The sequence below is a fragment of the Tiliqua scincoides genome, chromosome 2 (assembly GCF_035046505.1).
Source record: "Tiliqua scincoides isolate rTilSci1 chromosome 2, rTilSci1.hap2, whole genome shotgun sequence".
Classification (NCBI taxonomy): Eukaryota; Metazoa; Chordata; class Lepidosauria; order Squamata; family Scincidae; genus Tiliqua; species Tiliqua scincoides.
The window spans coordinates 142,692,986-142,706,047 of record NC_089822.1 but is presented as its reverse complement, the minus strand read 5'-3'; the positions used below and the strand labels follow the sequence as shown (position 1 = coordinate 142,706,047).

Sequence of the window (13,062 nt, the reverse complement as noted above, 5' to 3'; positions counted from 1 at the left end):
CATAATATATTCAGACTGCAATCCTAACCACATTTACCTGGGAGTAAGTCTCTGACTACAATGGGGATTACTTCTGAGTAGACATGCTTAGGATTGGGCTCTTAAACTATAGTAATGCTGACTTGCAGCCCACTCCTAAGTGGGTCTCCTCAGAAGTCCCATGAGGTTCCAGACTTACTCCCAAGTAAGTGTGGAGAGGATTGCAGCCTGAGTGCCCAAGCCTCTGCCTGTCTCCTCAGAAGTAAGTCTCATTAGAGTCTATGGGAATTACTCCCAGGTAAGTGTGGAGAGGATTGCAGCCTGAGGCTCCAGTGCTATCCACACTTTCCTGGGAGTAAAGCCCATTGACTCTAAGGGGACTTACTTCTGAGGGGACGTGAGAGGCCTGGCTCTGAGCCTGAGCGGCTGGAGGGCAGAGCCTGTGGCGGGTGCGCGTAACAGGTGCCTGAGCGGCTGCTGCGAGCGATGCTTTTGGAGCGGCCGCCCGGGCGCCGGAGCGCGACATGGCTGAGGCGCTCAGGCAGTCGCCAGCCAGCCAGCAGCTGCCCGCGCGCGCCCCCTGGCGGCGCCGCGCGGCCGAAAAGGCGGGTCACGTGAGGCGCTCAGGGCCTGCCGCCGCTTCCCCCAGTCAGAGCGGAGCGAGCCGAGGTAGAGAAGAAGAAACAAGATGGCGGCCGGTGGCGATCCGGAGCGGGACGCCGGCGATTCGGATTGAGCGCTCGGCCCTCGCAGCTCGGCGGCGCCCCCTCCCCGGCCCAGAATCCTTACCGCGGGGAGGAGCTCCTCGGCAGCCGCCCGCCCGGCGCCCGCGCGCCCTCGCCGCCCGCCTCTCCCCGGCCCGCTCCCCCCGGCCAGCGCCCAGCGATGCGGGGCCGGCGAGGCAGGCCGCCCAAGCACCAGCAGCCTGCGGCGGCCCCCGCTCGGGCGAGCGCCCCGGCTCCGCCCGCCCCCCCGGGCCCCATCGGGGGGCTGAGGTCCCGCCTGCGGGGCAGCAGCCGGGGCAGGTGGGCGGCCCCGGCCCAGGCGGCCCAGGCGGCGGCGGCGGGGCCCAGGCAGAGGGGGGCAGGGGCTGCCCAGGCCGCCGCCGCCGCCGCCGCCGCCTCCCCCAGGGGGGGCGGCAGGAGGAAGGGCGGCAGCGACAGCACCAGCACCCCTGGTGGGGGAGGCAGTAGCGGTAGGGGCAGGGGCAGGGCGGCGGCGGCGGGGGGAGGAGGAGGAGGAGGCGGAGGCAGCCGAAGCAGCAGCAGCAGCCGCCAAGGCAGGGCTGCAGCCTCCTCGAAGAGGAGCGGCGGCGGCAGCAAAGTGGTGTACGATGATCATGAGAGCGAGGAGGAGGAGGAGAGCGCCGTGTCCGAGGAGGAGGAAGGGGACCCGGAGGAGAAGCGCGACTCCGACGAGGAGGAGGTGGGCATGGACGAGGACGAGGACGACTCGGACTACCCCGAGGAGATGGAGGACGAGGACGACGCCAGCTACTGCACCGAGAGCAGCTTCAGGAGCCACAGCACCTACAGCAGCACCCCAGGTAGGGCGGGGGGGGGGCTGGCTCTGGCTGTGAGAGGCGGGCGGGGCGGGGGTCTGAGAGCCCAATCCGAGGAATAGCTACTCAGAAGTAAGTCCCATCATAGTCAGTGGGGCTTACTCCCAGGAAAGTGTGGATAGGTTTGCAACCTCAGAGCCCGATTCTGTCCACAGTTTCCTGGGAGTAAGTTCCATTGCATACAGTGGAATTTACTTCTGAGTAGACATGCATGGGATTGTGCTCTCAGTGGCTCCCTTCCTTAGGGCAGACATGCACATTGCATGGCTGGGGGGGAAGAGGGAGAAGGTACTCCTTGGGGGGGTGAGGCGATGCTGAAGGTAGCAGGGATGCGCAGCCAAGGCGAAAGGGGGGGAGTGGTTAATCGAAAAGGATTCCTGCAAAAATGGGATTAATGGAATGAATATACCCTGGCACAAAAGCATCCCTGCAGTACTTGAGAGAGGGGAAGAGGTGCTTGCAATCGCAGTCTGGATGCTCGAAAGCCAGTTTGGACTTGTAGGAATGTAAAAAAGGAGGTGTATGTATGCAAGGTGCAAAGAATTCCTCTGAGCAGAGAAGAATGAAGGTATCCTGCCCATATTTGTCATCAGGCTAAAAGAGTATTTGTAGAGTTTTGATTTTTTTTTTTTAAGAAAGAGCAGGCATACTTAAAATGGAGATCAAATTGTTAACGTTTAGTGCATTTAGAGCACCATCCTAGGCTTGTCCGAAGTAAGTCTGATTGTCTTCAGTGAAGCTTATTATCAAGAAAGCATGCATAGGGTTGCAGTCTTAGTTTAAATGACTTGTATTAAAACCCATTTCTGCCCAGCCCACAGATGTACACATATGATCCCTGTTGCATATGTGCAATGTTGGGCAGAAATGGCTTAAACAACTTCTGGAGGACGAAATGGATTTTGATTTGTGTGACTTACTCATTTTAATTTTCAGTTACACTTTTTGTTATACATCTTAATGTTTTAAGATGCTCCAGGTTTTTTCAGTTTCTTTTAAGAGATACTGTGTGATGAACTCAATTCATTCTAAAATACAGTGACCTTCCCAGATGGACCTTTGCTTAGAGTTTTGTATTCAGGATTAAGCACTGATGTTGTATACAGGATTTAGGATCTTAATTATAATGTGCATTTTTCTCAGTTTTTAACATGGAGCAGAAAACCCAAGTGTGACATTCTGAAATAGTTTGGCACTTTTATTTGAATATGCTTAATTATGCAGAGCCGCTGGAAACTTGAGGGAGGGCCATTTGTTTTGATGGAATCGTAACATTAAAAGACACAAATTAACAATTGTGTCTGTTCAAAGGTTGAGATTTCCATGATGCAGTGAAGCTCATTTGCTGTTGGGAAATGAAAGTTTGCTCCTGTAAAGTTAATTTTGATACTGTAAACTAATCCCATGAAGAAATTGCCTATATTAGTGTTTAGCTCTTTCTTTTTGTCAGTTGTGGTTTACCCTTCACTCTGGCTTTTGAAGGCAGGAAAGAAGTTTGCTTGGTAGCACTCATAATTTTGAGCTTAACCTAAACATTTAAGTTTAATTTCGATCCAGGGAAGCTTCATGATTAAACACTTTTAGAAAAAAATATCACAGTTGACAACTTTGATAAATATTGTACACATATTTAACAGGGATAATTCAGTTTCTCAATTCTCTATTTAAATTCCTCACATTTAAGAGTTGCATCTAATTTGCATGCTATTAAGCATGGACCTATTCATAGCATGGCTGACTGCTAATAGAACCATCATTTTTCTTGTATACCAAATTCTTGTATCAGCTTTTTAAAGAAGTTTATTTCCCAGAACAGTCATATTTATTTTAGAGGTCTTTCTCATGGTTACTGCTTGTTTCCAACAGTTGTGATCTGGAGTTGGCCGCTGATTGTTCCTGAATGCTGTTGATGACTTTGTTCAGCACTCCTCAGTACATTTTGAAGTTTTGTTCTCTTCAGTGCTTCTAATCATCCTCTTTTAATTAATTTCTTGTGCTGGCTACACAGAGTATTGTGAGTAATAAAACTAATTGGCTGAGTTTATATGAAGAGTTGCAAAGATTGCCTCTATCTGTTGACTCAAATCTCCTGTTTTGTGCTCACATTTATGCCAATTTGAGAGATTAATTTTTTTGCTCAAGTGCTGAAGAATAAGATAACATACAGTATTGAAAAATGTTTCTGTTGTGAGCCAAGGACAGTAACAGAAAAGTCATAGCAGAGCACCTGTGGGAATCTTCCATTTGACAAAAGTTATTGTCATTCTGATGAGCATAGTACAGCAACGACTGGATGCAGATGGGGTTCAGAAGTGCTTTTTGGGTTTATGCGCTCTTTCACCTGTCCTTGCACATTTTGCCCCTGTTTCCTTTTTGCTGCTAACTATAATGAACCATTAGGACTGCATCAAAAAGGGTTTGCAACCATGTTTTTAAGGGTGGCTTTGAAAATTGTGGTTTAGTTAACCATACTTGGCAAAAAGCCCTTGCAGATATGGGGCATGTTGGTTAGCGGGGGGGGGGGGGGTAGGAGTCACATGGAAGAGAGAAGGGAGTAAACCATTCCCCTAAGCATAGGAGTGTTTCATTGGAAAATGTAATTAAACAGTTGTTTTGTCCTTGCAAAATGTAATTACCAGCAACCATCTGTATATGTATGTTGGCATCCTTCAGTCTCGGAAGACTATGGTATCGCACTCTGAATAGTGGTTCTGAAACAGAGTGCTCTCTCCAGTGCGCGAAGCCTGGGTAAAGTAGATATGGAGGATAGACTGTTACCCATGCAGCTAATCCCCCCTCTCCACATCGCTGAAATGGTCCAGTGGAAAGGCAGAAGCCAATACGGTTGGTTCCAGCGGTGTTGCAGGAGTTGCCAGAATGTGACTGTGTTCAGCCATGAACTGCCTCAGGGACTCCGGCTCTGAATTTTGCCTCGAGGTTGACTCCTGAAGCCTTTTCCATAACTGGATGTAGCCACAAGGCAGTGGAGGTTTGGGATCAGAGTTTTCCTTCTCTCAGATGAGCTGCCTTCCCAGGCTGACGTGTCCCATCTACCCGGTGGCTGTTTAGTCACCTCTTATGACAAGTACAGGCAAACTGAGGGCCTATTCTTATCCCCCAGCCCCCAAGGGTTCATCTGTATATATAGGAAACTAAAGTAGATATAGTTACTTAAGGGCTTTGATTGTTGTGCATTTTTGTTGTCTTTTGAGTAGTTTATGGTATCGTTTATTTGGTAGTACAGTGAACCCTTGATTTAATTGACTAATGGTGAAAGAGGTGCCGTTAATGCTGAAAGTCCAATAAATTCAAATGCATTGAAGTCAATTGAGATGTGTATGAGCAAAACATATGACTAGTTTTTAATGGAGCAGAAAATGTCTGTTTCAAAAGTCTGTTATATCGAGGTCCATTAAATCAAGGGTTCGCTATATGTGTATAGATAGAAGAATTTATGTATTTGTGTTTTGCCTTTCAAAGTAAACTTTATGACTACAAAATAGCAAAAAAAAAGCCTCAATTAAATTCAGGTACATAAAAAAACCATTAAAAATAATACATTAAAAAGCAGCATAGCAAAGAAAAAAGCCAGCATTAACAGCCATGTTTGAAACCCTCTGAAACAGATTTTCAGTGCTCTTTAAAAAAACAGAAGAGTTGGGTATGAGTGGGTTTATGTGCAGGGGGAATTGAACACCTGTACTGCCATTGCCAAGACGTCCTTGCCCTTGATGCTCACCTGTTGCGTCTGAGTTGGTGATGAGAAAGGAAGCTCTGAGAAAGTAGGTCTTAAGGTCTGGGTAAAGTTGTATGTGTAAAAGCAGTCATTGAGGGTAACTGGTTTCTGAGCCCAAAGCCAATCTTCAAATAGGATTAAAAATTCCATCTTTCTCACTCAAAAAACTTAGTAGTTGATAGCAGAGGTTTAAAAAATGGTTCATGCCCACTTTGAAAATGGCAGAAAAGGAGTGGAGGAAGATCTTTAGGAAAGTAACCTCCCACAATGATCCTCACTGTTGGTTTTCCTCAGTGACATGTAACCTATGTTGCCCAAGATCAGAGGCTGCTTGGGTCCTGGGCACGGTTGCACCTACTGAAATGTCTGTTTGCAGTCAAAGTTACACCTGCAGTGTCATGTGCTGCAGTCACAGCAGGAAGAACTGACCAATGTGGGTAGTGTCTGCCTTCCAACGTAGGTGATTTTGTAAACTTAAAGACCTGTTGCATGGTTGATGTGCAATAGAAATCATTATGGGTGGAGCTATATTCAGGGTTGCTATGGAATACTCAGCTATAGGTTTTATTGTATGCTTTTTACCAGGGGTGTCCAAACTTTTTGGCAGGAGGGCCACATCATCTCTCTGATACTGTGTTGGGGGCCAGGGGGGGGAAAGAATTAATTTACATTTAATTTTGAATAAATTTACATGAATGAATATATTAGAGATTGAACTTACATGAATGAATGAAGGCTCATGATAGCTCAAGCCTGGCCTTTGCTGCTGCTTCTGCTTCACAGACATGAAACATCAAGCAATGGAGGGAGCCCTTGGCCTTTAACTCACACGAGAGGTCAAACAGTTGGCCCTTACGTTGAGAGCAGTTGCATTGGACCAGTGTGGGCTCCAGCAAGTCTCTGGTGAGCCAGAGGCTCATTTGAGACTGGGGCTCCCTGTGGGCCAGATTGGGGAACCCTGAGGGCCGCAAATGGCCCCCGGATCAGGATTTGGGCATCTTTGCTCTTTACTATGAGGCCCATTGAATTACTGCTACAGTTTTCCTTGCACAGTGAAAATGGTTTTTAGTATTCTCAAATACTGAGGTGTCTTCTCAAACTTAACCAAACTACTCTGATGCTGTCGCATGACATGGATATCATTGTAAATTTTGTGCTCCGATCCTGCAGGTTCCTCAGCTCAAAATACCACATCTCCATGAAGTCTCTTGTAACCTCTGTTCTTGTCTCTTGGATACCTGCACTTCAAGTTCATCCTACTATAAGCCTTTTGTATCGCTTTTGGCATGCTCATTCTCTTCCGAGAGAGTCCTGCTCTTCACTTCGTGCTGTTTTAGAGATAGCAAGTGGGAAATGTTACATCATTTATGAGGTGCTGAGGTTTTATTTGTAACAATGAATGCTAAGACTTGATCATTTTTCCCAGGCCCACAAATGTGGCCCCTGTTGCATATATGCAACGTTGAGCAGAAATAGCTTGAGAAGTGGTTTGGAATTCTCTTAAATACTTTGCTAACTGGGAAAAGCAAGTGACCACCTAGACTAAGCACAGTTTTAATTGTATGGCAAATTCTAAGAATGTGTTTTTCCAGACCATATACTAATATGGACGAATGTATTGGAATCCTCACAAATTAGAATCAATTTCTGGAACTATGCACCTATTAAGAAAGTGTGTAGATTTTGCCCTAACCCCCCAAAAAATGTTTCACATTTTGCTTAGTAGTGAGTTTTGGTGTTTTGTCATTCTGTTAATGTGTCTTGAAGCTTTCCAACGTGACAGAGATTCTTCATGACAATGAGAAATTGTAGTCTGCTACCCATTCTGAGGTTATGATCCTCAGAATACTGTTGAGTACAGCAAGTCCTCACTTACAGTTGTGTTAGGTTCTTTGAAACTGCAACTTTAAGCAAAGCAACTTATATCAAAACCAATTTTAGTGTTGGCTGATTGATATATGTAAACAAGAGTTAATGTTCCTACAACCTATTTCTGATTACAAAAACATCACCAAACTTCTAAATAAAGACCCAAAACACTTCTAATATTAAACATTAAAATAAATGTGAGCTCTCTGGGCCAGAAAAAACCTATGCAGACAGGAAAACCCACATGGGGAAATCATGCAGACTCCATTGAGACAGTGGTCCCAAACTGGAATCAATTTTTTTTCTCGTCAATTTTATAATGAAATGACTTTAAGTGAGGACTTGCTGTATCTATTATGTCCAATTTAAATTTGCTCAGCAGACTGCAGATTAGGCTAGATGGGGGGGTCCATACTTTTTGGGAGGAGGGCCCCATCATCATCAAAAAGAATTAATTTACATTTCAAATTTGAATAAATTTACATAAATGAATATGTTAGAGAAGGAACTTATATGAATGAATGAAGATCTTGCAATAGCTCATGGCCTATAAAAGGCCTTGCACAAAGCAAGGCCGGATTTCCTTTGCTGCCATTGCTGTATCACAGACGTGAAACAACAAGCAGTGGCGGGAGCCCTCATCCCACAGCTCATGCAAGAGGTTGAACAGTTGCCTGTCAGGCTGAGATCAGTTGCAGCAGGCCAGCACAGGCTCCAGCAAGTCTCCGGAGAGCCAGAGGCTCATTGGAGACTGGGGGCTCCCTGAGGGCTGGATTAGGAGTCCTTGAGGGCCACAAGTGGCCCCAGGGCCGGGGTTTGGACACCCCTGGGCTAGACAAATACCTGTCATTCATCTGTGTTAAGATTTTTATTTAGTTTTAACGCTTACAATGTTAGACTTTTAAACAGCATCCTAATACCTGACAAAATTTTAAAAATTTATTTTTTTATGCATTATTTCTTGTTTTTTCCAACAAAAATATAACCAAAATCTCCTCAAATGTACATCAGTAAACATCTACAAACTAACACAGAAATGTATACCAAGACACCAAAGAGAGGCACACAACCAAAAAGGAAAAAGAGAGGGGGGAAGGGAAAAATGTAGTTATTATCAGGGTATTACTTATTGCCAAATAATATATTAATGAATGGCTGCCAGATACTTTCAAATACATCCAATAATGATTGCCACCCATAGGCCATACGCTCAAAAGACAACAGGTTCAATAAATTTTCTCTCCATTGATTTATCATGGGTGGGCATTGATCCTTCCAGCGCTGTAATATTGATCTTTTAGCTGTCATAAGGGCATATAGAGTCCATTTCCATTGCCATTTATTCACCTTCCAGACTGCAGGTATATAATTTAATATCACTTACGTATCTGTGAATTTCAGTGGTTGTAACACAGTAAGTACAGGTTGTGTCTCAACTCATGTGGATGGCCAAAAAATGCACTAAAGCAAATTCATTTAAAAAACAAAGTTCCTTTGCTCCAGTGATTTAAAAACAACCTTGCTAAAACCCTTAGGCTTCACTAGGATGCAGCAATCCCTCCCTTCACCAGGAGCCCCAGCAAGGGGGAAAGAATGGGTGATAATAACTTCCATTTAGCCTTCTTTCAGGTGCTCAGGGGGAAGGGAGGGGTTTGCCTTGTGCCTGGAGAGAGAATGATTGTTGGATTGTCAGCCAGCTGCCTTCTCTTGCATTAACCCAGCTATTGTTAAATGACTGGCTATTGTTAAATGACTGTTTCCCTTTAATTTAAAGGGACTTCTCATCTCATTGAGATAGAAAAATCTGTGGATAATTAAGTTATACCTATAATCACTTGGATGATATCTCTCTACAACAGTAAAAAGCAGCTTTTTTAACTGTGATTTTAAAGGATGGATTTTTTCCCCCTTCTCCACGGATCAGCACATTCCTTCTCATTTGCAGTGGCCATTCGTGTTGCGTCAAATCTGTGTACAAGAAATCAATATATAACAAGGTTGAACTTGTATCTCATTAATAACTTCAAACCAAAAACCCACAATTACAGGACATGACTGTAGCATGTACACAAAGTTTGCTTCAGATGATCCACAGTGGCAACATCTAGGCTCCTTACTAAGGCTTTTATTATACAACTTCTGAGGGGCCCAATACACCCTGAAAGCAATTTTTTGTTGGATTAAGTGAAGTCTAAGATCCACAGATAGGGCAGTGATATTTTCCACTGCCGTCCTTCGTTGTTCATACAGAATAGGACAATCTAATTCTTCATTCCACTTATCTCTACGCACCTGTGTATTGTATTTATTTAATGACATCAAATATTTATAGATAAATATAACTGGCTGCTTCTTTGTGTGTGATCAAAAAGTAAAATTTAAATATTATGGGTAAAAATATATAAATGAAATCTCATAGAGCGCAATTTCTAAGATCTCATTTCATTTAACTTCATCCACCAAAATCTAACCCAAATAGAACCTTCTGCAATTTCTGAAAGATGCTTTGATGCGAGCTTTGCAAATCTCCAAGGAGTGGGGGTCTCACTAGTGGGCAGACACTATATTGCTTTGTGTACATGTTATAACTTGGTATGCTGTTTGAGGTTACCATGGGTCATAAGAAAGAGGAAGAATTTAATGTGCTCAAAGCAAAACAGTTGTATACATGTGTATTGGCTAAACTTAGAAATAGATTTGAAGTTTAATTGTCTTCATGCTGCAAGGCTTGTGCAAACAGGCTTTCACATGCACCGGTGATGAGAGCGCAGAAGTACACCCAGATGCACATTCCCATCCACTTCACATTGGGCATCTGGGTCCCTCTGAACAGGTATGGGGAGTCTTTTGATGCAAACAGGGATATACATTCCAATTCACAGCTTGCTCATGTGTGAATGAGTAGAGCTTGATCAGGGCAGTGCATCACTTAATTGAAAGGTGTTTGCAATCTCTCTCTCAACAAACTTGAGAAATTGGTTAGAATTGGTTTAGAAATTGGTTCCATTTAATATTTAGTGAATTGATACTGTCTTAGAGAGGTGATCATAGGCATCCTATGGATCCATGGCTAAAGAAGTATTTGAACTTGGGTTGTCTTGGTCTTATAATGGTACCTTATCCTCGAACTATGCTTACTCTGTAACAAAATACAGTGGTATTTACAAAAAATTTTGGGATGTGTGTCATGATTATTGAGTACTGTATGGAAGACAGGCAAGTAAATCCTGTTTTTCATCCTTCCGTTTAAGTATAGGGGAATACCAACAGCTCTGATTTGTACTACAGGTTATTAAAGTACTATAGTTTTTAAAGTTATTAAAGTACTACACCTGAGCAAAAATAGCCTCAAAATATAAACTGTATAATAACTGAGAGCATAAATCAACTTAATCCTCCTTGTCAGAGCCATTACTTCAGTTGCTGAAGCATCTTGTTGTCATAGGGATTTTAGAGCCGAATCCTGGGCTCGATGTGCTGGCTTACTGCCAGCACGCACTGTTGCAAATGTGCCGTAAGGCACGTTTGTGAGACCTAATGCCAGGCCAGTGCCTGTGCTAACCCAGTGCTGGTTGGAGCTGGGCTAGCGCCGGGTAGGCACCCGGCCTCCACTGCTTGGTGGTTACACGGCTTGCGTGGTAAGGTAAGCAGGGGCGGGGAGGAGGTATTCCAGGGCGGAGCGGAGAGAGGGTGGGGAGGAGGCGTGACTGGGAGTTGGGGAGAGGGTGGATGGAAGGCATGCCGGGGGGGGGGAGGCTGGTCCAGTGGAGTGATCCAGAGCTTTTGTACGGGGCTCGGCACCCTACACACTCTTCCCCATTGTGGGGCTACTTCCCTTACCCAGGAGAAGGGGACCCGCAGCTGCTATGGGTGAATTGGATGCGGCGGCAGCCATTTTTGGTACCACCGCGTGCCACGGGAGCACAGGATTGGTCTGTTAGCAGTGGCAGAATTGAAAGTAAATTAAATATTGACTTTAGTTTGGTTTTGAGTTTATTGGGTTTATTGTAGTATCGTTCTGGACACCTTAAGGATCACCTCCTTAAACACTTTAGTTATTGTCTCAGGCCTTGCTGCAATTGCCCTTGCTTTCTGAGGCATGGTGGTTGTTTGTTCAGAGTGGGCCCTTCTCAGTGGAGGCACTGACCTTGTGGAATTTTCTGTCTCTGGAGACTTGGTTGGCCTATACTCTGCACTTCTTCAGGAGATCTTAAAACCAGGCTTTTCTGTTCAACTTCTGAAGTGGTGTGGTGTTTGGCATTGGTGGGTTATTTTATTATATTTAAAAATATGTACTGTATATACGGATTATCAACAGAGTAGTTCAGAAAGCAGTTTACATAGAAATAAATCAGTAAATGGTTCCGTGTCCCCTAAGGGCTGCCAATCTTTAAAAAAAAAATAAAGGACACCAGCAGCAGCCCTGGAAAAGACACCATGCTGGGCTGAAGAGGGACAGTTGCTGTCCTCCTGCTAAATCTAAGAGGACACCACTTTTAAATGTGCTTCTTTGCCCAGTTTGCAAATATTTAGCTGTGGCTTTTCATTTGTCATGTCAGGTTTTGTTGTATGCTGACTTTAATTAGTTGGGGTTTTTTGTTTGTTTTATTCTATCTTATTGTGAAGTAGCTTGGCTTGCCTTTATAGGCAAGAAAGCAGATTGAAACAAATGAATACATTTAAATTATTTCCAACTGCTAAACCAAGATTTTTTTTGTGTGTGCTTAGAGATGGGGAATCTTCAGTTTTAGAACACTAATGCAGACTAACAATAATGTATTGTATTAGTGATGCACTGGTATTAGTTTTCTATTTGAAACAGGTATTATTTTCATGTTGCAGTTATATGATTTTATAACATTTTAGATATACGGTGTGTCATTTCAGAAGCTTTCAAGTGAAGATATGGTTATGTAACTTTTTAAAATGTTTATGGAGTACCTGAAAAGCTCAAGATTCATTTTGAATGCTCTAGAGCAGGAGTGTCCAAAGTTTTTGGCAGGAGGGCCACATCATCTCTCTGACATCTCTCTGTTTGGGGCCGGGGAAAAAAATTTATATGAATGAATGAAGGTCTTGCAATAGCTCAAGGCCTATAAAAGGCCTTGCACAAAGCGAGGCTGGCCTTTCCTTTGCTGCCACTACTGCATCACGGATGTGAAACAGCAAGCAGTGGAGGAAGCCCTCATCCCACAGTTCACACGAGAGGTCAAACAGTTGCCCTCACGCTGAGAGCAGTTGCGTTGTTCCATTGCGAGCTCCAACAAATCTCCAGAGGGCCAGAGGCTCATTGGAGACTGGGGGTTCCTTGAGGACCGCATTGAGAGACCTCGAGGGCCGCAAGTGGCCCCAGGGCCGGGGTTTGGGCACCCCTGCTTTAGAGTTGAAAACTTTTGCATACCTTATGAGTAACAGTAGTATTATGCTTCAGTGATCATGTCAGTTATGAGATATTTGAAGGGAAGATCAGGCTTATGTACCATGATGCTTTCCTGCAAAATGCCTTCTTGTCATATAATGTAAAGTATTAACTTGCTCCCAAATTATAAAAAAGGAGCAATGGTATGAATTGGGTGGAATGCCTTCCAAGAAGGAAATGCTAGGAAAAAACCCCCGATGTTCTGCAGCTTGGTCTTATTTATTCTGACTTCTTTAGAGAGGCTTTGGATGTTACGGCACCTGCAGCCACCTAGATGTTGACATTTCTTGTGCGTTTTGTTCTGTTTCTGTAATGCGCAAAAGGGAATGTACAGAGGAAAGGTTATTAGGTCTTGGTCTCACATCCTACTTGCAGGTCTTACCTGACCATGTTCCCCTTTGGATACACAGCGTGTATAATATGCGCAAGTAGTTTCAACAGAAGAAAGGATTTAAATGGGTATTTTATTCTGGGGAAACTGTGTACAACTGGATATAA

At 44.3% G+C, this 13,062-nt stretch overlaps 1 protein-coding gene across 7 annotated transcripts in view; it reads left to right on the top strand.

The window, feature by feature from the left end:
* The first annotated feature begins 1,315 nt into the window (after nt 1-1,315).
* Nucleotides 1,316-13,062, top strand: part of BPTF (bromodomain PHD finger transcription factor) — an 85,236-nt gene continuing 73,489 nt past the window's right edge. For all 7 annotated transcript variants that reach the window (XM_066613842.1, XM_066613841.1, XM_066613844.1 and 4 more), the window contains exon 1: nt 1,316-1,525. In XM_066613842.1, coding sequence (XP_066469939.1) covers nt 1,411-1,525 — 115 coding nt within the window. In that variant the 5' untranslated portion in view covers nt 1,316-1,410. The remainder of the gene's footprint in view (nt 1,526-13,062) is intronic.